Below are 24,901 nucleotides of genomic sequence, written 5' to 3'. Positions count from 1 at the left end.
AATACTGGGAGAGCTTTACCTCTTAATGGGCCGACCCGACTCGATTGAATTAATCGGGGCCTAATTGAATTTTTGAATATCAGGGTTTACATCGAAAAAAAAAAGTTAGGAGGGGATTTTGTACGTTAATTAACGATAGACGGGTTACGCAGATCCATGATCTACTGATTTTGGAACCCTGTACTCTGCCTATGCTTGTTCAACTTTCATTGGCTTGGTCAATTAACACCATTAAGCTGCGACAATTCGATCACAGGGCCTTAACTTCACCGGTTTGGTCGATCAGCTTCAATTAAATGCATCTCAATAAATTTACTTTCGAGCTTTTACCAAAAGAGATCTGGCATGTTCATCCATCACCCTGAAATATGAATTGAATCGGCACGATGGGCCGGGTCCACTGATACTTAACACCGATGACGAAGTACGAGGGCCCATTATGCCCACGACTAACTCAATAAGTTCACTAGGCCCACAAAGGTTGGGCCATTTTGGCCCAACTCTATTGTTTGTGTGATGACGAACTAATTAAAGGAGCAGCAGCTACTTTTTCTTCTCCACCATTCATTAGAAAGATGCCATGGAGAATCCTACACAAACTTTTCGGGTTCGATTTTCACTTGCAGTGTGACCTAGCGCGTTGTACCCATTTGTTTAAGTTGACTTATGAAAAGTCGACATGGAGTATTATCGTAATAGCTAGTAAAATATATATAGCTAGGGTGGCCAATCGAGCTAGTGCTGAGGGAGCTGGACATGTATTTTTGTGGGAGGAGAGCATAAAAGCTTTGATGAGGAATAGTAATAATGGAAAGCTGACCCGTGGGAGGACAATCATTCAATTGTGTACTCTAACGGGCAATTCCACTCATCAACCGTTTCCTTAAACCAATTGACCATACTTTGTAAGGGAAAGTAATAAGTTACTAATTGGTAATATATACAACTAACAATTGGATTCACATATTGCTCCCTTGCTACGATCCCAGGTGGAAGTGCTCCGCATATATCTCCTTTAGTAGAAGCGATAAAGGGTTAAACAACCATAAATTTGTCAAGATTGATCCACTTTACAAAAAAGGGAACTTTTGTACAGATTGATTAACGTGGAGCTATCTGTATTTGAAAATTGGACTTCATTATAATAAGTTTCCATCAATTGATCTAAAAATGCTTTTGTTTAACGATATTATGGAATCTTAATACTCGGTTGGACTATCTAATTTTTTGTTTTTCTTGGCTTCGGCCTGTTTTTCCACAAAAAAAAAAAAAGATTTACCACTTTACAAGAAAATAGGTTTTTAGTGATGGCTTATAGGTGACGATAGTGTAGTTACTCATTAAATGTCTTATATTTAGTGATTAAATTGGAAAACAGTCACGTCACAATACTTAGTGGCAATTTTAAAATAGTCACTATTTAGATATTGTTTGTGGCTAAACATGAATAGTTAACCAAAAGTCGTTACTAAATCTCATAAAATATGGCGCCAAACATTATTTTAGTGACAAGATCCATATCGGTCACTGATGACAATGGCAATTATTATTTTGTATTCATCGCTACTCTAGGGAACACATTCACCTCAGGTTCGTGACTCTTTTTTTTTCCCTTTTTTTGGCTAACTCGGGTTGTTTAGACTTCACCTGACTGATCCCCAGGGTTCCGTGTACCCTTGACGACACACAAAACGCGTAAATACGCCAAATGCACTTCAATGATCCCAAGGGAATTCGAACCGGCGATCAGGTGGATTCTTCTACTCCTCCTTAACCCCAATCTCCTTCAGGCTAGGTTCGCAACCTATACTCAGAGTAAATAAGTTGACTTATTAAACTATATAACTAGCTAGTGTGAATGTGTGATAACTTAATCTAGGATAATATTAGGCTAGTAAAAATTGAATCAATCTGACCTATATTAGAAAATTCCAATTCACTCTATTTTTTGCTCTACGTACATTATAAGGAAGTAAATATGCTATCTACTAATTAGGAAAAGAATATGTTAATCACTCTACCCACATAAACAATTAAAAATACGAGACAAGTGTAAAATTTATTGTCTCAAATTATTATTGGCTACCCACAAGTAAAGTAATAAGCAAGGCATGCAATCTCACTTGAAGAGCCAGAAGATCCCTATCAGTACGTAAATTATGCTACTTATTGTATACTTTGGTTTTGATACTGAAAATTTCTTGATTTCTCAATCAATTTTTTTCTCGGTAATCTTGTCCTCTTTTTTTCGGTAATCAATTTTTAAATGGATAATAATGAGAAGAGATATCTTAATAACTTATGCCTAAAATCTCTCCCATTTTCTAAGTGCTTCCCCATAATTTCTCCATATCTTATCAGAATCTATACGTTCAAAACTAACTGCCATAATCAAAGTTTTTTAACGAATAATAATAGTGAGGAGAGATCTTTAAGAAATCCTTCCTAAAATCTCTCCCATTTTATTATGTTTCCCTATAATTTCTCCATATCTTATCAGAATCTGCAGGTTCAAAATTAATTGTCATTTTATAAGGGAAAAATAATCGTACACTCAAATTCTTTTCAATTGGCAGCTTACGCTCATTTGACAATGAGCGATCAGAGATGGGTGTAATTGGAAAAACCATCGACTCAATTAAGTCGTATGTTCAGATCCGCTGCTCCTAGGATCTGCTATGATGTTCAACATTTGTTATTCGTTTGGTGATCGGTTGCTTCTGATGGAACTTAATTGTTGATATCTTGGTTTTTCAAAGGCATGTCTCTCCTTCAAGTTGAATCCGAAAACACGTTGAATTTCGAGCAAGAATACATGCGCTCCTTACTGGTAATTAATTATACGAGTATCCTTTTTCATATGTATTATTCATTTGGAATATTCTATGTAATGCATCTGTAGTTTTTCTTAGACATATACACATTTGAATGCTAGCGGTTGGGGTCTGTTGTTGATATGTATTTAATTAGTGAGTTAAGAGGTCATTTCCTTTGGACATTTGCTTTTGGCATTATGTATATCACAATTCAATTTGAAGGAATTTTTTTCGCTTGATATACGAGTAGAAATTCTACAATATAGTTGAGAAAGCAATGACAAGTCTCGAATGTAATAATACTGAATATTTTGCTCATAATTTTTTATGATTCTAGCAAATGGATCAAACAATAAATAACAGGTCTACAGGTCTTGGGAAACTTTTAATTGATGTGTTATTTTTGTAAGTGAACATCTATAACCCAACAATATTTAATTTTATCCTTTTTTATACTTTTATTTACTAGTTTCTGGAAGTCTGGTATACCATTTATGCATGTACTTGTCTTCAAGTATTCCTTCTGAACTCGTGTATATGAGAACCTTCCCCACCAATAAAATTATCATTGTTAGAGAGATACTTTTATATACAATGCCTTTTTTGTTTCTAATAATTTAATTTGTAATGCATGACATACGCATGATGAGGATGGGGCAATATACACAGAAAATGTAATTCATATTCTTTGACATCTTGTTACTGGATTTCTTTTTTGTATTTTAGGATTATTATGTATGCTTTTTAAATTCTTGTATAACTAATCGTTCTTAGTGTTTCCTTTCTTTTTTTCTTTGTCTTAGAAGATTCGGTGTACTTGTTGAATTTCCATGTAACTAATCAAGATATTGAAATAATAGCCTTAAATGTTATTAATATTATTTGCATACACGTCTATCATTTCTTGAGACTATAAAATACAGTCCAAAATTTCGTTCAAGTAATGCATTGCTTATTTCGTTCTCTCATAATCATCGAAATTCTTTACGACAAATAGAAATTAATCATGACTTTCCAATCCAGTCATTAAGGTGCTCATGATTGGATACAATTTTCACTTAAATGAAGTTTTAGTGATTATAAGGCTTTTGGCCACTAGTCCATTCTCATTTCGCCACTAAATATCTCTACTTTCAGTGATGGTTATTCTAGTTTAGTCACAAATACATTTAGCCACAAGGCTTCCAGTGACCGGCTAGTGACAAAATTAGTTTTGGTCACTGATACAGACAGTGACCATATTTTCACATTTTGTGATTATCTTTTTTTGTAGCTAAAACCTTACTTTCTTGTAGTATATATTTATTGGAATCATTCGTATGAAATTTTGTAATGCATAATGTACATGAACTAAAGGGTCAAGATTAATCAGAAACTCTCATATGAAATTACCCAAAGCGGGGAAGATTAAGAGCAGAGAGAATATTTTATGTACACTCATGACTCAACCCACGAAAATTAAGAGGATAATTAATAGTTTAATGTCACTCTTCATGTGTGGGCTATATACTACACAGCAGAAACAGCTGAGAGTTGAAAGAATTAAATTTAATCAGGACAATCCAAATCGAGTTAGTTGAATAGGCCACATCCATATCATTATATTGATCAGAGAGCTCGACATGGCATCCATACATAAATACATACAAACACACACACACACACACACACACACATATATATGAATCAGTATAGGTGGTCCTCGGACTGTATAGGTCACAAGTAGTCTAATATATATAGGTTTGTCTGGAAAAGCTTCGAAAGGTACTGATCCTAATTATAAATAGATAGTTACATAACCTACTCCAGCAATATTTAATACATGTAGGAATTAAGGCCCAAAAAGAGACTCGGGACTTGGTTGAATGAAAGGCAAATGTACATATTGGCACAACGACCTGACAAAAGCCCGAGTTACTAGTCCACGTAATTGTCGACATGCACACCCAGGAGGAAGTATAAACAAGTAAAACTTGGGGGTAGGGACAGCAGTTGCTAGAAATGGGCATCACCAGAACGCAAAGCAGAAAGTTAGCAATCTCGCGATTTGGTCTGTGATTATGAAAGTGTTTCCAATTTTGGCAGTTAAAGCATTTGTTTCGGAAAAAGAAACAGCTAGCAGTTCAAGAACAGCCTTTGCAAATATATCCCCGTAGCCATGGTTGTTGTCGGGGAAAATTTTATTTTTCTAATTATCTCTCTCGATATAGTACACTGTTAAAAAAAAAAGAAAGAAAAAAGAGTAAGCGTAAAATTGACATAAATTAGTACATTATTGCTTGATGGTATGTGATACCTAATTTTTGCGACTCTACTCTATGATGAAATAAGATCGTGCAAGAATTTTCTTCATTATATCACTTGTTTTATATATATTCACCTTGATATCATGCACTGGTGCAGGCCCTTGCCTTTACGGGACTGCAATTTTTGTGATACCATCTGGGCGAGCCAACCATAGAGTCGACTGATAATGGTTGGATTATATCGATTAATTAGATATACGAAAATAGGATTATGGATAACCAACTGAATTGTTGCTTATAATTATTTGCTAATGCATGTTAATCTCTTGCTACGAGAAGCGCCCGAGTTAAATAAATAAATCGATAATGCAATAAAGAAAAGAGATGTAATATAGTGGCACACGTTCTTACTTAATTAAGAATCAAGAAATTTCAGATTCAATTCTTATAAATGGGATTATTATAGCCCTTTTTATTGAGGAATGGGTCTTGGTGCTGTGACATAAGGCGCTGCATGATATTAGGGACGAACACAAGATTTGAACTTTAACGGGTGAGATCCTAGAAAAGGCAATAAATGGTAAGAAATTTTTTTCGAATTACAACCGGTAAATATAAGAAATTTCATTAAAATCTGAAGAAATATATGTAAATTTTCTTAAAGCATGAAAATCCCAAGAAAGGATGACTGCCGCCCAGCCCGCGCTCAATCGGTCCATCTTGCATGATATACGTACCTGCCTATATAATACACATATACATTATATAGGCGCACACATAATTCCCCACACGGTCACATATATAAAGATATCTATCTTGAAAGAGGCCTTACAAACAACAAAATAAGTCTCAGAAAATAGAAGTATGTAAGAGCATAATAAACGCAAACAAAAAGAAAAAAGAAAAAAGATAAGAGTATTTCTACTTGGTTTGTCAACATATATATGTAATATTAGCTCCTTATCGATCGACTAGACATACTTCCCAAGATCATTGGTTGAATATTAACGAAGTACACATGATAATTACTGGGGCTAATGAATTAATTGAGAGGTCGTATGACCGACGAATTAATGAATCATATGCGAACTATTCAATCATATATCACAAGCTGTTCTTTTGCTTTTGTCACATACCATACCCTAAGCAAATTAAACCAGTAGAGTAACTCACCAAGTTGGTCATCGGGACCCACAAATAAAATGAGACACTAACTGGCCATGTATGCCAAGTGAATGGCATTCAGGGATAAACATATATTGGGAAAATATCCTCAAGAAAACTACTAGAATTTTTTTTTTCAAAATTATTTTAATCTTATCATTATCACACAGCGTGAGTAACTACTATGATGATATAATACTGCAATAGAGAAGTAATATATCGCAATGTTAACCGACTTTATTAGTTATTAATTTTTCCTTATGCTAACATGTTTGAGGGAAGAACGAAATAGATTTTGAATTTTTCTCTTACCTTGAATTATTATTAATTATTTAGTGTTCCTTAACCTGTTACCCAAAAAAGAAAAAAGTGTTTCTCAATCTATCATCAGACTTATCCTTACTTAAATGTTGAATATTAAATTTTAATTAATCATGAAATGTTTGAAATACTTTTAGTGAATTTTGAATCTCTTATACTACAGATTTTTACGGTGAATTATGCCACTAAATGTATATAGGTATATATTGCGAGAAAAAAGTATGTGTATATATATTTATATGCACACATATGTAGAGTGAGTGGTGTAAAGTAAAAGCTTCTTAACTCACTCATGTTCCAACAGGACAAGTAAACATCAGAAAGACAAGTTGTGAGATGGAAGCATCTTCTCTCTCTCTTAATTTGTCTTTTTTTCTTAATTTTTTCTGAAAACATTCCAAAGGCAATTTATAGAGATCAGCTCTCTCGCCCCCCTCGTCCGCTACAGAAAACCAAGTCTGGTTGTTATAATTTAGAGTAAGTCCAATACATACACACACACACACACACATATATATATATATATATGCGTGCGTGTATGTATATAGATATATATTATTGAGGTGTGTGTGACTCTTCCCCACTCATTCATCCAATCATTTCACTTCATTTCATTCTTCTCTCCCTCCCCCTCTCTCTTGCAATTTGGCCTTTTATCTAATTTCACATTATTATTGCAAATTGGAAGCAAAAAAATTGAAAAAAAAAGGGGAAAAACCATAACCCCACTTCTCCATCTCTGGTTTTCTCCCGACCAGACTAGTCCCATCTCTCTCCCAATCTCTCCCCTTATGTGATCTTATTATTATACACCTCTCTCTCTCTCTCTCTCTCTCTTCCTCTCTCAAAAAAATTTTAAACAGAAAAAAAATGAAATATTTTCTTCTGTCTCCAAGCCAATTTTTCGCATTTATGAGTTCTTGATCTACAAGATCTTGAGCTTATTCTTTGTTCCAAAGCTTGCCTTCTTTATGTTCAAGAATCTCCCCCGGCCTTCTGAGAGATAGCTCCGGCGATCATCTGCGTACTGCACCTCAGGATTAAAGAATGTCTCTGGAGATGGCTTCGGAGCGAGTCTGTTACGTCCAGTGCAACTTCTGCAACACCATCTTAGCGGTATTTGCATCCCCCACTCGTTTAATTTCCCTCCTCTCTCTCTGTTCTTTCCTCTCTCGGGTCGTCATTCGACTCTCAAATTGTCCAGCTCAGTTGGTCATGGGGAGCTTGGAATTATACTATATTGATGTCCGGAGCTTCTCAGGTGAAAATTCCCCATGTCTTCGAGTAATTAGTTGAACTTGAACTGCGCAATTTGTGCATGGGTAAGGGCTTTGCTTTGATCCACGTTTTTACCCAAAATTATCTTGGGGCCGTCGGTGATCACCGAAAAGAAGCTTCAATCTACATCGAGCTCGGGTTAGATTCCATGTCCTTTTTAAAAACTCCGAGCTCAATTTCCGTTCTAGATACCATAGAAAGGAAAGGGCGTGAGCTAGCTGTTTTTGGAAAACTGAGGAATTTATCCGAAACCCTAGACATGATCTATCAGTCTTTATTATGTGCGACTGCTTTTATGATGCTTTTTCCCACATAAAATTAACTAGAGTGGAGTCAAAGAGTTCACATCTAGCTAGCTAGGGCTAACGGTATATCGAAATATATATGTATATCTATATATTTATATATTTATATGTATATAGCTAAGACTTGTCAGAATTAGCTAGGGTTTTTCACCTTCTGATGATCTCCTCCTTCTACTTCATCTTCTTCCTCGTTGAACGGTAATGTCAAATAAGTCGAAACAAAGCCCTCTTTTGCGTTTGTATATATATTCTCTGCACTGTTATGCGCAAACCCACATCCATATTTTTTTTTCTGTGGTTCCTATGAATTCATGCGCATATTCATGAATTATCAACTATTTTTCTTTTTTTTTTTGGGACATGTGATGCATGCCCTCTTCTTCTTCTTCCTCCTCCTCCTCCTCCTCCTCTCTGTCTCTCTCTGTTACTCTCGGTCTCTCTGTCTCTCTCTCCCCAACACCTGTAAATGAAAGAGATGAGAGGAGGAGGGAGTGGGTGCTTGCTTCTGTTCATGCAAACTAAGCACAGCGATGTGTGTGTTTTTTTTTTTTTTTTCGGTGTGTTTGGGTCATAACTGTAATCAAGAACACACACACACACACACACACACTCTCACCTCCTTTCTATTGCATAAATATTGTATATACTTATAGATGTATACCCAACAAAAGGGAGTTGCTTTCCCCTTTCTCTTTATTCGCGAAACATTGCAAATCATTTTTAAGGGCAGGCATAAATATACATACATACACATATATGGGTAAGTTTCAGATCTCTCATCATTCATAATTCATCACTTTTTTTTTCTTTCTGCACAAACGGTGACCCTGAAACACTGCACAAAAGCTGTACTCTGGCTAGCTAACCATTATCATTCATTTTCATGATGAATATTTGCATATATTCATATTTATTTTGAATTTGGGAAAAAGAAAAAGAAAGAAATTGAAGAGAGGGGTGTGGAAGAGGCTGTGGGTGTTAATGGAATTGGGGTTAGGGGGGGACACGGACTTTATGGCTTGAGCTACATAGTCACGTCGCTTTCCCAATTTCTCTCCCATTTGCATTTGCTTTGTTGTTTGTCAGAAGATAGCGAGAAAAGTGAACCGCACCCACAGAGCAGAGGAAAGTGTGTTTCCTTAGCCAATTTTATTATCATTGACTCATTCATCATCTCGTTTAAATTACAGTAATGTATCATTGTACGCGGTAATGATTCAGTTTTATATATAGTAGCACAAGATCGAGAGGTAATTAAACTTCATCAATCTAGTCAAGATTGATATCTTTTTCATTTTCTCCTACCAAAAGAAAATACTTTTGTGTTTGCTCAGTAAATATGAAGTTCATATATAGAATGTGGTTTTCTCGAGGCAGATGCATACTATGCCATGCTCAAAACCTCCCTCTCCAGTCTCCTCCCCTAGCCTTTCCTCCCTTTTTGTCAGCGTGTTCAATACCGGAATTCAGTAAAGCCTCCCAATTCAAAATAGAGTGAAAGCATCCAATCTCCTGCAAAAATTACGAGCTTTTTAATATGGATATGTATATGATCTATTGATTTCCCATTAGTTATTTTATGAACACTCCGAGAGCAGCTTTGCATCTCCAAATTTTCTTTTTCTTCTCTTTAGGAAGAGATCTTTCCGTTTAATAGCCCGTCTCGCCATGATCCGTATAATTAATCTACTCTTCCAGATAATTATATAAATTAACCATAAAACCAAGTTTTACTTAAATATCTTACTTTCCAGCTTGAATAAAGCCTAAGGTATCTCCCTAATCCCATAACGTGCTTATGCAGTACATGCACAATCAAGCAAATATAGCTAATTTATCCTTTTGTTTTGCTTTGGTTTCTCTCCTCAATGTAGAGAGAGAGAATAAAATTGATGGTTCGATTGCGTTATGTGTATGTGTGCGTTTGCACGCAGGTAAGTGTACCATGCAGCAGCATGTACACTGTAGTGACGGTGAGGTGCGGGCATTGCGCCAATCTCCTCACGGTTAACATGGCGGGAGCCTCCCTTCAGCCCCTTCCTCTTCAGGAGCTCCAAGTATGTATACCGTCTCACAAGCTAATCGTCTTAATTACATTCCTTTTCTTCTTCTTTTCCGAAGAATTATCACTTAGTTTGACCCCTCATTTTTCCGACTTAAAACTGTAATCTTACTTTTCAACCTTGGCAAAAAATTATGAGGCCCATGGGTATTCCCGAGGAGTTCATCGATCATCACATCGTACATTCCCCTACTCCTAGCTAGATTGATATAAAATGACATCTTTAGCTCAAACAGAAGACTAAGGAATCATGCATGAATGATGGAAATTAAACTAAATTTGTTATCGATATTAAGGAGTGTAGAACTAAAATTTTCAATTTTTCTAACTAATTATATGTGAATGTGATGAGCCGCAGAAACAACAGCACCTAATCGGGCCGGAGGAACTGATGAAGGGAAGTGGACCGTCTTCTTCGAAATGCAACACCAACAATAATACTCACAATAAGTGCACTTCTTCGCTCGAATCTGCTCCTCATCATCAGCAGCAGCAAGACCAACCTCCTCCTCCTAGGATCCCTCCTATCCGCCGTATGTCTCTCTTTCTCTCTCTCTCGCTCGCCCTCTCCATGTGTGTGCGTTTTGCATGTGTTCTTAAGACTATATGTTTATATTCAATATGTGAAGAGACGGTGAGCTGATTAATTATAAGCAAGAAACATGGCACCTTATTTATACATGAAGTTGGAAAAAGCAAGAAACCGAAAAGAAGTACATATGTGGGTGTGTATAATGTCTTATTATGTATAGCATATATATATATATATATATATATATATATATTGCTATATTGATCAGAAAAGTTGAGAGATTACATTGATTTCATATATATCTCTGATCAACTCGTGACTCATTCAAGATAGTGACGGTACAATGAGTAATATGTGGGGCTGAGCTTTCCATATAATCTTTGATGAATCGCACAAATATATATGTGTGTGTGTGTCAAGTCGTTTTACAACGGCGGTTTTTTCTATAAAAAAAATATCTCTTCTTCTCCTTGTTTGTTTCCCTCCAAAGGAGCTGATTCCCATTCCTGGTATAATGATAAGGGGTCACTTCTCCAATTCTTGCTCTCTTTTGTGCATGCATGTATATACCACAATAAGCACGCTTTTAGTTAGAACAAATACCGGCCAGAGATGCTTAATTATAAAAATATGAGAATGACTGATTTTAATTCGTGATCGTACACGTTTAATCTCGATTTCGTGGACTGCACACGCAGCTTAGCCATATGTTGTGTGTTCAGATATAACTCATTATATTTCTAAAGTATTTTTGCGTGAGGCAAAGAGTAATTTTTATATAGTTTGTATTTTGCAATTATGTTTAATTGACAATATCATATAAATATATGCAGCTCCTGAAAAAAGGCAACGAGTTCCGTCGGCATACAACAGGTTCATAAAGTACGTATATCCTCTTAAGCCTAATTACTCTTACAATATTTAGTTACGTGATTTAAGGTAATTGCGTGCCATCACAAGAGCAAATATCGTTCATAATGTCTTTGAGTCGAAAGAGGAAGAAAAATAACCCGAACTTTTATCTTTCTATGAACAGAGAGGAAATTCAACGAATTAAAGCCAGTAATCCCGATATCAGCCACAGAGAAGCATTTAGCACGGCTGCGAAAAATGTAAGTGTGGCCTCTTTCTGGTTATATACTGAACTGAGATCACATGTGTATATTGGAGGTATATATACACATTTTCCCGCAAATGCTGTCTTAATATACAATTAATGCTGCTCTCTGGTGATATTCATATAAATTATTTCAATTTAAGTTTTTATTTTTTATTTTTTCCTTTGGTTGGAAAAATGCATGGGGGGGAAGCAGTGGGCACATTTTCCACACATTCACTTTGGGCTAAAGCTGGAGGGAAACATGAACAAGCAAAGCAAGTTAGACCATCACAGCTCCATTAATGGAGGTGATCATCACCTTCACCCCAAGACCTCCCATGGCTTCTATTAGTTGAAGAAGAAGAAGAAGAAGAGAAGAACAGCAAGAAGAAGAAGAAGCAGCTCTGCCCTTTTTTAAAAAAAATGTTATATATATAGATATTAATAATATATATATATATATATATGACTGCTACAAGAAATTGAGGTATGATTGGACAATAATATATGCATATTCTTCTCCAATGGGAAAACACTTGAGAAGGCATATGTATAATATATCCCTTCAAACCTCAAGAGTGATAAGTCCTTCCATTTTATTTCTTGTGTTGACCTTTACGTTTGTTTGTCAGAGGTTTGATCCCTCCACCCCCAAAACCACGGTCGTGAATTAATCAATAAAATGTCAATTAGATTCTTGTGTAAATTAATTAATTTCTTGTGTCTTAATTGGACTCTCTCCATGTCTTCTATATTATGGATTGTGCTATACATGTATCATACTACGAAGAAAACAATAATGCCGTCCACCCATCGTATGCGCAGATGGATGGATACAAAAACAAGCATACCGACTCACCTGTAATAGCAATCGCTGTAACTGCCACCATCACCATTTATATAAGACCAACATGAACGGGTGATCGACTGATATACATATAGACTCATAAGTCAGGCCACTGTGCCTTGCACGTAACCTAGCTTCGGAAAACAACCTTACAGGAATTGAAAACCACATATCATCATTTTCCATAAGCGCAGGGAGTTCTTCTACCGAACAAAAATTAACCATTGCTTACAACCAGAAGTCATCACGCGTGATGACAAACATGCCCTATTACCTAAAATTGAACAACCACATTTAGGGAAACGTCGGTGGAGGATCGATATAATATGCATGCCTCTAGCTACTGTGTAGTCAGGTCACCCATTTCTCTTGTTTACCAGGGGTCTCTAGGCTACCATAATTTCAGATCTCCTTAAGGAGCTTCATATATCGGCCACCTTAATTAATGCTTGAGGTGATTGACCATTATACGAAACACAGGCCAGCGTGCCTTGCATGTAACCGAGCTTCAAAAAACAACCTTTTACAGGAATTGAGAACCACGATGTAATATATATATGTGTGTGCCTCTACCGCGCGGTTTGATAGCGAACTTTACTAGTTTAGCATGGGGCAATGTCCCTCCAATTCAGCAATGGAAGGGGCCTTAGGCACCATATATATCCAATGTAACGTACGTATGTATTTTGATATGCTGCAGACCAGCAATCAAATGATTATGTGTTTGCATTTCACCCAAAAAAAAAATGATTGTGTGTTTGCAATATATATACAAAGCAGGCAGGGATAATGCAGCCATATATTTTCCACAGTAAAAGGGCATGCAGCACTTAATAATTATAATAAAGGAAAAGAGATTAATACTTTGAAATAAACATATTGTTATATGGTAGGAACTGCTCATTTCATGGACTTTCCCAAACCCTAAGTGACGTGAACTGTCACTGTTTTTACCAGAAACAACGTACGCTTCTGTGTAAATATTGGACGACAAACATAACGAGAGAGAGAGAGAGAGATAAAAGGTTGATGTTAACAGTTCAATTCCTTTTTTTTATTTTTTTATTTTTATTTTGTTTTGGGATTCAAAGGTCACTTCAGAAGGGTCAGAAGAAGCCCCTCTCTCATTTAATAAGAACACATCAATGACACCGAATTTGATGGCACAGAGCAAAATTATAGACGCACATATACATATGTGTGTGTATATATTACAGCATTTATTCTCTCCGATCGTCTAAGGGAAATATTCTTTTTTCATGTGGCTGCACATATGCCCTAGATTTCACGGAAAGATAATTTACGGAATAAACATGTTAGCACAATATGTGTCACATCCTTTAAATACACATATACATATGTATAGTAGCCATATTTATAAATAAATAAAAAAGTGGTCGAAAATGAATATTGTTCGCACTTTAAATGGGATTATTAACGTGTCTAATTAAATGATTCATAACCGATTGAGCAAGCACACTTACAGACAAGAACATGTATATGTACGTTGCTTACTGTTGCTAGAGACTTCTTGGAGAGAGAAGACCGATATTTAGCTTTTTCTAAAACACATATTTTGCTTTGCCCCCAACAAAAAATCTATCTTGTTCAGTATCTAAAAAAAAAAATTCATAGATTTTCGGATGATATTAAATTTTAAGATAGTATTAAACCTCTTAACTTCTTTTGAAATTAACCATAAACTATGCTTTCTATATATATATATATGTGAGTGTGTGAGTGCTTGAAAAGGAGGGTCTTGCGGATTGAGAGAAAGAGAGATATGAATGATAAAAGTGGGGATTCAAACCCTGCAAACATAACCTTTTGAAAGTTTCTAACTTTTTAAGACCGGAGAGAGAGAGAAAGTAACCGACAATACATCGATAAATTGCATTTTATATGAACAGATATTGTTGATAAATGAGAATTTAAAATTCATTAAAAATACATTTTAGCTTTTTATAAGTAAATGTTGCCTAACTAGTCAGGGATAAGTCGATGCTGAATAAAATTAGATTTATCTAAATCAATGTCAGAGAATATTTTATATAATCTTATTAAGAATTGTGATCTTATAAAAAGAGAGGGAGAAAGGATTGAGAAAAGATATAGAAATGTTTGGTGGGGTTCAGAGTTAATAGTAGAGAATCTGTAATGTCAAATCAAGGAGTTGGTATTTTGGATTTATGTCAGCCCTTCTCTCTCCTTTCCTCTCTCACTCATCATGTAGTGTCTGTCCACAGTAGATCATTGGAGGGAGGGTTAGGGCTTCCTAAATATATGTTTTTTTGGGGAATGCATGACCTAATATTTAAATCTTCATTGAAATCAATTAATTCAAATTTGGACTAGACCAGCTTATTAAGAGCAAAATTCTCACAATTGTTTATTTTTATTATTTAAACAAGATTTAAATACAAAACTTTACATAAAAGGAGGATGGTTAAATAATTTGAACGAACCTATACTTATATTCTTATTAAATTCTTAACTTTTTTTTTATTCATGCTATGACTTTTTCTTGAGGGCTTTCTAAATATATATGATAATATTAATTTATTCTCCCTACATGTTTTTTCCTTTCTTTTAAGATGCTGCGATCCCCTGTCTTGTCACCACAACAGTGGGGAAGGAACTTGATTTAACCTTTTCTCGTTTGATTAGAGAGATGGGAGAGAGAATGAGAAAGAAGAAACTTTGAGGATTGCAATTCGTGCATAAATTTGGAGAGGATATAATAAACCCTAAGCCCCACACACACTCAATTCAACTTGATGACCCACAATAACTATCATTCATATCTTGCTTTGCCCCATCTCCCGGGGGTAGATCCATGTTCGTGTTTATTTATTATGTCTTCCAGCTGTTCGGGCCTCTGCATCAGTACTCATTCACATATATATGATGCGTCAAAAGACGCGTCCAACTGTCGACACTTATCACTGTTCTTTTTCTTGAACCGATTCATGGGATTTCAAATCAAAAGACAATCACATCCATTGGATATGCAATCATGATTGAGGAAGGGGGCTATGCATATGTATCCCATATGACTAACATCGTAACGTTGCCATAAAACCTTGAGTTTCTTCTAAAGATAAGAATGTTTGGTTACGTTGCACATTGAGTTAGGGTTTCCTTCAGGACCACAGTCGACAATTTGTACAAGCGCTTCTAGATATTCAAGCTTTCGCTATTTAGTTAACTGACGATATGTCCCGATTGATCTCATCATCTAGAGTATCCTCTTCCTTCTCTTTTATCTTACAGTTCCAATCTAATTGTTGTTTATGTGTTGGTTTAATCATCTAGAGGTGAAACTTCTCGCACTTGTAAGTATACATGATTAAAGCGTGTAAATACATAGATCCCTAGTGTCATGTGAGTACATACAAACAAATTTGCACGCATAGTCTACGTAGTAGCAAATCTTTTCACGAAATATGAACTTCCCATCTCCACATAACAATTTATGAAGATCCTTCGGAAGATCTTGACAAATAGTAAGAGACTTATGCCAGTTCTACTATTGTGAAGCTTATTATTGATATGGTTCATCCCTGCCAAAGGAAAAGAACTACAATTGTATATTTAATGCATGAAAAGAAAGGAGAAGGATTGGCGACTGCATGCGTTGACTATGTGAGCTTGGATGGAACGTATATAGCCTGTTAAGGAGGCCCAACCCCCGTTAAACTTTTTTTCCCTCAACGGACCCAAGTGTTCCAACACCACGTGGCACCACCTCAACCTTCCATCGGCCGGTACGCTCCCATCTAACTACAAGCATCGTGGAAAATCATATGGATTCCTATCTATAATTGACTTCGGGCAAACTTAAGTGGTCCATATAAACTCCACGGATATTTAGACAATGATTCAATATGGGGTTCGAATGTCCTCTTTCACTCTTGATTGTCCGCATGCACGTCTGAATCCTTTGAGAAGCAGTTTCGATGGTACCATGACAATTATTATGACGACTCGTTTTATCGAACCTGACAGCAATCAAGGGTGGTGTTAAGGGTTTTCACATTCTTCCCTAACCGGGCGAAACCGATCAAAAGTGAAGAGTCGACGAGTAGAAATTGAACGTGCAGAATATGAATAAGAGACACGGTGGTCCTTTTTATTATGGACCGCGGAGGTCTACGGGCACCGCACATGTACTCCGACCATGATCAAGAATGTCCCGTCACTTTAGAGAAGCAGAGAAGGCAAAAGAAAAAAACAGAGGATTATTATTGTTGTTGTTGTTGTTGTTATTCATTCAATGAATGAATGGAAGAAGGTCCAGTCACATCTTACACTAAAATGGAAATCTGCAATAGTGTGGTCCTCCATCCCAAATTTATATAAGAAACGTATTCACCCAAATTCAAAACCGAATAAATTACCAATTGAAATAAGGTCTCGAAGTCGTCGGGTTAGTTCTGTTTCCCATTTCATCTAATTAAGGATCGACTGCACTTTGCATCACGATTACAATACGAGCATGCACCAGTTGTTCGATAGATATAGAAACGACAGGAAATGTTTGTTAAGAGTAAGAATCACATGCAAAAAACTTAAGTAGTAGACTACAACTTTAAAAAAATTTGAGTACCAAAATTCATCGGTTCGAATTTTTTGAGTTAGAGATGAATTCAATCATTTAATTAAATCATGTATAAATTATACAATATTATGGCTCCAGGAATGTTTAATGATGGGTCCAAAATGTTACATGGGCGTTAACATTCATATGGGCATTACAAAAGTTCCCAACCAACAATAGTTCTCGTGAATGGTTGGCTGGAGGACTAAGAAAACTATCGAATGGTTGACTGAGAAAGCATAGGATGGTCCTCAAATAAATAAATAATAAAAAAAAGACCATTTTATCCACGCGGCTCCCCTACGATGGAGGGGTCAATTTTTCCAACAAAAAGTTTACGACCAGTAAAGTCATTCTTGTCTGTTTCTCTCTAGATTTTACCCTGTCCTTTGACATCAGTGAAATCCAATTGACCACCCTTTGCGAAATGTACAATTAAAACCCTCCCTCAGGTACATATATATCTTCCTCGTTGCGCTTCTTCCTCAATGGATAACCACCCGAAGAGATTTTAGAATGCGACGATATAAACTCATCGGGACTCTTTACTTTAATAAGCACATATTGAAAATGATGAGGTCATTATAACAATTCTCGTAAAAATGCAGGGACGATTTCTGTAATTACAAAAAGAAAAAGGAAATATTAGCATAAATAATAATGACTATATTTCACAATAATGAATAAATAAATAAATAGAAAGAGGCTAATTCCATGAAGAAATTCACCAACCAGCCTCCTCCATATCAATACCACAGAAGAACTCAAACCTGCCATTAACTATTAACTATTCCTAAAGTTTGTTCCCTTACAAGCCAGATGGGATTGACACAAAAAAAAGTCCCCACAAGTCGCGAAAAACCTTAACTCAGCTACAAACTCGAACACAAAATCGATGTTTGGAATGTGTTAAAGCTGTAGAAAGAATTGTAGTCACTGTACTATGCTGCCTTGCCCCCTTCTGTTGCTTAATTGGCTACTATGTTACATGCGCTTCCTTGTTACCTTGAAAGCTCGGTATCTGTCTCCCTCTTCCATCTTCGACCATGAGACCATAAAACCCCAAGCAACCAAAGAATGCTAATCTTCGAAAGAAATAATCTGTAGAAAAACGCAAAAATCTGCTACAAACCTCAGGAGACAAAATCTGGGGTTTGGCGTCATTCCAAAACTTCCTACTATGTGGCTCTACTCCTTGGCCATTACTCTTCTACCACTCTTCTGTAGAAAAGAACATAAGCTGCCAAAGTCTTGATTTTGTCCACGCTGATGGGACGAACATGGCTATCGTCAAAGTCGTACCACCGATCACCCCCATGCTGTGCCACAATCATTACAATAAGTAGAAAAATCAGCAGGTCAAATACATGAACTAGGAGTCCCTTGCACTTTTCGAGATTCAGTAACATAACTTCTTTTCTTCCTCCTCTTTTCCCTTATCCTCGAATGGCTAGTTCAACAAATATAAGATGTTAAGGAAAGGGCACAAGGATATTATTAGCAACTTACATGTATGAATGCAGTATAATGACCGCCCCTCATGTTTCCGTAGTGATTACTTATCGCATAAAGAGTGTACCGGCTCGATTGATGAATATTCTTGCTGGCAACATAAGTTGATAGATCGAGATCATCAATGGGGAAGTCCACGTACGTCTCTAGCTTGTTCTTCAAGTAACGGCTGTAGGAGAATCTCTTCAAATGAATAACGAGAATCTCTGGCAACCTCCAAAGGTCCAACTTCTTACTAGCTTGTCGGTGTTCTTTACATCTGGGACAAAACCTATAGTCGCACAAACAACTTGACAAAGTTAGAATGGAAGCAAGGGAGGGTTTAGTTGCATGGATTGCAAGCTTTTCCATTTACAAACCCGGTCTAAGAAATCATGAGCAAGCAAACAACTGATAAAGAGAGCCAACTATCTGATTGTCTATGAGACAATTAGATAATAAGACAAAGCATCTATCAACCCCACAGCATATTCATGGGTAAGAGTGCCAGAAAATTTGCATAAACAAGATAAGTTCAAAAGGAAATTTTCCTTTTTGCTTCATGTCTCCGCAAATTAGTCATTGATACACTTACTTTTGGGTCCAATTTACTCCTTGTGCTTTGCATTTTGAGTTTGTTGGGGTCACCACTTGCTAATATAAATTTGGATAATATATTAATTTATTGCCTAGTAAGGTGCCACATTAGACTCCATGCAAGATAAACCCAGTTTGGAATATCAATTATTCACTTAAAACTAGAATTTAGTCTGCTCCGTCACATTGAACCCCTTTGATAGCTTAAAGATGAGAACCACGTTTAAGAGAGTAGCTCAAAAAGTGTAAACACTGACCACATGTCTTCTGGCCCGAGTGGCTCCTCGGTTAGGAATGCTTCAAGGCACTTGTACAAGGAGACAGTCTCCTGAGGTCTTGTTGCAAAGAACCCGGATTTGAAAATCTCAGTTAACGGGCTAAAGAGAGAAGTATCGTGCTCTTTTATAAGTTTTTCAGGCCAACAAACCAGAACATTCAACCGGCCAGATGTTCCTGCAGGCCCAACTGGCTCGTCCATTATAATCCTTGATTCTCGGGCTATGCCCTTCTCATCTGTCATGTAAAACTGGTATTCACTGTCCAACTCCAAATCAACCCTTTCATTAGCAGAGGAATCAACTTCTGCATCCGAGACAGGAGACGAGGCATCCTCTGTTGGGGTGGAGGTGGGATCTTTCACAGAAGTGCTCTGTACATCAGCACTGTTGCTCGAAGCATCTTCGCTAGGTTTTCGGAATTGACTGAGCAATTCTATATAAATATTGCGAATATCGGAGCCATTTACAGAAGAACCGAGTCTAGAAACAAGAGGAATTCCAATCCCCTTGTGTGGTGCAGTTAAACTTCCAGGGATGTAGTGCCTGATATAACAAGACGACACGATTAGAAGAAGGAAAAGGAAATTAAGGGAAAAAAAACCTCTGATGTTCTATTCAAAACAGCAAATTAGTGAATAAACTGAAAACAATCAAGATCACAATGAATACATGATTGCACATCTTTCAGGTGTTTTTAATCCCAAGTAGAAAATAGTCGGCATTAGCAAAAATAATATCTTCAAGTTACACTTACCCCCAAAATGGGGAGGGGGTGAAAAAAAAAATTCTTCAAGCTCCGTAATGTTATTCTTTCTTTTATGACCAGAGTATATTTGCTTGGCATGAGAACATTACTCAATTTTCTTGTATACAAAAAGTAGTAAGTGAAACCAATAGGGTGCCACCTATTTCTGGAAAGCAAGAGAATGTGATACTTAAATGCCAATGGGCTAGACTTACTCATCCATTGTCTGATGCGTGAACACAATCAAAGGGGCTTCTTCACTGTCTTTAGCTAACTGATATGCAACAAGCCGATCTTCGTCTCTAATTAACTTCAAAGAATCAGAAGCATCCTCTAAGAATCGAATGATGCGATTATTGTATACCTGAAAAATAAACACGATGTCATAATTATATATAGTAACCAGCAACATTACATTATTTCTCGAGTCCTAACTTTAAAACATTGCTCAACTTTTGGGGAGGGTACGGAAGATTGAAAAAAGAAAGGAAAGGTACCTCAGCTACCAGAAGGGTCTCATCAATGCCCAACGAACATGCCATGCTAAGTGCTTGGATAAGATCTTCAAATTTTCCATTCTTTGGCACAGTGACGGTGTAAGGAGTAGGCTTAGCACTTCCATTAAGACTAACAACTGTGAGAGTCATCGTCCGCGTTGTTGTGGAAGGTAATGGTAGCGATAGATACATAAATGGATCAAAAGTGACAGAGACCTTTTTGCATAAAGGGCAAACCAATGTTGATTTAAATTGACCCTGCAATTAATGAGAAAGAAAGCGGCATGCTACATTTGTTAATATGTTAAGAATGTATTATGATTGGAATTCAAAAGGAAAAACAAATATCACACATACAAAAAGTGAAGTGTAGGGTCCTCAATATCTCGGTGTTGGTTACATTTTATCATTCAGCATTATCTTGCAATGAACCCCCCAATTACCTTAGTGCACCATGCATCATAACAAGTTTCCAGAATTTCAAATTATATCATATTGGATGTAGTATCGATCCAGCTTTCCATTAAGAAGTCAAAGCCTTATTGGTCAGAATCAGCAAATGAATTATCACATACATGTAAATAGTACTCAAATTAAAAGCACATGTCATGCTAGACTCAAATTATTATTTCGTCAATCATTTGAAACTATAACAAAGATAAATAAAATTCAGGAAAATGCTGCTTTTTACTAAACAGTGCACAGATAATGTTTCAGCAACCAAAAAAATTGTGATGATGAATATTAACAAGGGCTCAGGGAAACAAAAGAAATTCCACCTACTTGGCACACATTGACTATGATAGAGTTGTTTCGAGCCAAATGGTAATCCCAGTATTCATCAGCTACTTCTTCATCCGGTTGATCCTCTGCATCCTTGGCTTCTACATAAGGCTTGCACTTTACGCGGTTGAGATCTTCATGAAGACCATCCAGTAAGAAAGCAAGGAGTTCCTTTGACATGAAAATTCGAGTTTATTTTAATTATTAATGGTAAACTAAAATGTTATTGAGTTCAACAGGTTCCTCACATCTAATGAGAGAGCAAGAACAGCATTACAGCAGCAAGACAATCTCTATACTAACCTGAGAATCATGCTGATTATATCCACTGAACTGAGGAGCAAATCGAGCAAGCTTCGTTTTGAATGTTTTTGGTGCAACTGGAGTTGCCCCAGGCTCCCATAACTTCCTTAATAAATCTCCAAATGCTAAAGCAATCTCGCCCTATCATAGTACATGCTCTCTTATACATATGATCCAACAGAATACATAAGCAGCTAAGAAGCTGCCAGAAGATCATTTCAAATAGAAACATATGCTTCAAGATGTGGTAAGATAAAATCCAAAGCAAGATAAATGAGGGCTCTGGAACTTACGTCCATGCCAAGAGGATTTTCGTGATTTATTTCCCTCGCATAGTCTCCAAGGAAATAGTCAACAAGTTTTGGCGTATGTGCCAAGCACTGGAGAGCACTGTTCATAAAGCAAGTATTTCCAAGGTTTTGCAATCCCGCCAATCCCAAAGAACCAGCTTCTCCAGAGTTTTTGAAAAAGCGAACAGTGTCAGAGCTCCCATTGCAAGCACTCCCATTCATCAAAATTGAGTTTCCATTGCAATAATGTGATCCTTTATCTTCTTTCCTCCCTTCTTTGCATTTTATGGAATCTGACAAACCATAAATTTGCAGTTCTAGAAGAACCTACAAAAACACGAGAAAAGGCATCAAGTTGTGTTTCAGTACTGGTTGGTAAGTAAAAAAGTATAATACGCTGCAAACTAAGTTTGCAACTGGGTTCGATAATAAGAAAAAGAATGCCTTGAAGAAGAAAAAAATAATAATAATGTTTATGTATTTATAAATTATAAGAAGCAAACTAAAACCACCTACCTCCTGATCTGCCTGTCGTGGACAGTCTTTCATGAACCTACTATTATCGCTCAAGAAAAATAGAGTTGTTTGTCCAGAAAAGTCCCAGATTCGCATCTGCCAATAAGGAAACCATGAAAGTCCACCCACTTATTGACAAAAAGGATGTGAACAACAAAAAGTAGCATGTTTACCAGCTCAGTATCCACACTGAAAATCTTACACGCTCTTTTGAAAAGCTCTGCAGCATTATCCTACAGGACCAATTACACATCAGACTTCAGTACATAAAGAGCAAGGGACTCAGCCATAAACTAGATAGCTAACAAAAGCATCAAAAATTACAAACATCAGCAATACATTAAAAAAAAAAAAGATCTTTCACTTAGCTAAATCTATATAAAGGATGGCAAATTGCTCAGTAACTAGGACACAGGTCACACTGAGAAGATCAAAGATTAAACGAAGTTTGAAAGTAATGAAAGAAACAATCAGCAAACATATATCCATGCAATGGCCAAAAAAGCACAAGACCTGTTAGTAAACCCCACTTACTTTCTTGGATACTCTTACAGCCAAGGAGTCTCTCATTACAGTCAACCTCAATTGAATGGGATAAACATCTGAAATATCATCCTCGGCTGCAGAGAAGCTCCTATTCTCCTTCTGAGAAACTTTAGAGTCACTATACCTGACCAGGATGTCCGCATGCACAACCATTAAAAAAAAACCAGAGACTTTCATCTAAGCAACCAGTATTAACACGATGGGAGGAATTCATGCATCAAACGGGCTCAATAAGCCACCGTAACAGCACTCACCACTTCAATGCCTGCACCCACATTTCACCAGAGACCAATGCAAAGTCCCTCCCGGAGACACCCACTTCACCATTCTCGCCATCCTGCACAGCATCCTCCTCTCTCCTCAGACTGAACGCAAGATCTGAATTGAAGATATTATTGATCAACTTCATGGGACCGCCATAAGATAGAGCCGGAGAGGCCACATACACAATGCCCTTCTTCCCATTCGATTCACCCGATAACGAGTCATGTGCATCCTTCCACCACCTGAGAAGAGCCGAATTCATGTTAAAGTCAAGTCAAGAGAGCAGAGCAAAGCCTCTATAAGGGGCCGGCGATTCAATCCAATGCCACCCTCCCCCTCTTTCTTAATCTGGTCCTACTCCATGGCACTCCAAGCGCCTCAAATCTTAACCATCTTAGAGCATAGCTGAAATATCCAAAGAACGAGTCCAAACGAATCGATTTCAATAAAAATTTGATCTCTATCGACAATGCGTAGAAACCCTAGATCAGGCGACTCCGAAATTATCAATGACATGGAGAGCCGAGATCCAAGAATCCGAAGTAAACCGCAAGAATTCGCTTCCCACTGGACATTCGAAGTGCAGAAGGAGCATTGGGTTGGGGAAACACGGGGGAAGGAACATAGAAGAGCCGGCGCGCATCGGGAATGCTTCTGGCAGAAAAAGAATAGCGAGGGAGACGAGAGTGGAAGATGGGAGAGAGGGAGAGGGAGAAGGGAACCTGTAAGGGACGAAGTAGACACGCTGGTCGCCGCCGTTGGAGTCGGGGGGCGGAGAGGAATCGGAGAAGTCTTCGGAAGGGGTGTCCATTGTTGAAGCAGAGTTGAAGCTCAGAGACGAAATGGGGAAATGCTGCAGATCCTTACACACACACACACACAAACAATGCTCTTGCAGAGAGAGAGAGAGAGAGAAACGAACGCTAGAGAGAGAAAGAAAGCTTTTTCTGCGAACGATGTTAGAGAGAGAGCCGAGCTGGAGGGTCAAAAAATTAAAATAAATAATTCTAAAAATTACTGATATATATATATATATATATATAGTTTCCGGAATTTCTGAACATAAATTTCGCGGAAAAACATGAAAAATATGTTTTTATCTGTTTTTCCGGGAAGATTTATGTCTTTTATCTCTCTCACATGTCTTTTTTCCTCGAAAAATTCTAGATTTGGATCTTAAAATTCTAAAGGTCGATTTAAAAATTCAAATTGCTGGGATATAATTTTGGACTCTCAACGATGGAAGAATTACTATACATATTTGTTATATTCATTTTCCGAGTGATTGTCGTGTAGACCAAAAGACTTTCCCTTGGTGTAC

General features: G+C 36.9%; 2 protein-coding genes across 4 annotated transcripts; one reads left to right on the top strand and one right to left on the bottom strand.

Annotated features, from left to right (window-relative positions):
• The first annotated feature begins 7,154 nt into the window (after positions 1–7,154).
• LOC116211989 (axial regulator YABBY 5-like) lies at positions 7,155–12,529 on the top strand. Of its 3 annotated transcripts, XM_031546549.1 has the most exons (7): positions 7,155–7,663; positions 7,752–7,808; positions 10,065–10,187; positions 10,551–10,725; positions 11,558–11,606; positions 11,761–11,836; positions 12,038–12,529. In XM_031546549.1, exons 1-7 carry the CDS (start codon positions 7,595–7,597, stop codon positions 12,173–12,175), a joined length of 687 nt encoding a protein of 228 aa, XP_031402409.1. In that variant the 5' UTR covers positions 7,155–7,594; the 3' UTR covers positions 12,176–12,529. The 3 variants fall into 3 exon arrangements, with proteins under 3 accessions (XP_031402409.1, XP_031402410.1, XP_031402411.1); XM_031546550.1 differs by lacking the exon at positions 7,752–7,808 and having other exon boundaries at positions 7,163–7,663; XM_031546551.1 differs by lacking the exons at positions 7,155–7,663; positions 7,752–7,808 and adding an exon at positions 7,863–8,328.
• A 5,384-nt stretch (positions 12,530–17,913) lies between these two features.
• LOC116211471 (ubiquitin carboxyl-terminal hydrolase 8) lies at positions 17,914–24,547 on the bottom strand. Its single transcript, XM_031545867.1, has 13 exons — positions 24,303–24,547; positions 23,571–23,822; positions 23,305–23,440; positions 22,944–23,003; positions 22,771–22,866; positions 22,258–22,581; positions 21,965–22,105; positions 21,662–21,832; positions 20,879–21,136; positions 20,597–20,745; positions 19,616–20,179; positions 18,780–19,053; positions 17,914–18,589 (listed from the first exon to the last, which is right to left on the bottom strand). The coding sequence occupies exons 1-13, from the start codon at positions 24,389–24,391 to the stop codon at positions 18,473–18,475; spliced, it is 2,631 nt and encodes an 876-aa protein (XP_031401727.1). The 5' UTR covers positions 24,392–24,547; the 3' UTR covers positions 17,914–18,472.
• Between the last annotated feature and the right edge of the window lie 354 nt (positions 24,548–24,901).

The sequence above is a fragment of the Punica granatum genome, chromosome 6, assembly GCF_007655135.1.
Source record: "Punica granatum isolate Tunisia-2019 chromosome 6, ASM765513v2, whole genome shotgun sequence".
In the NCBI taxonomy this organism is placed as follows: Eukaryota; Viridiplantae; Streptophyta; class Magnoliopsida; order Myrtales; family Lythraceae; genus Punica; species Punica granatum.
Note: the sequence above shows the minus strand (reverse complement) of the source record. Positions and strands in the feature narration are given on the sequence as shown.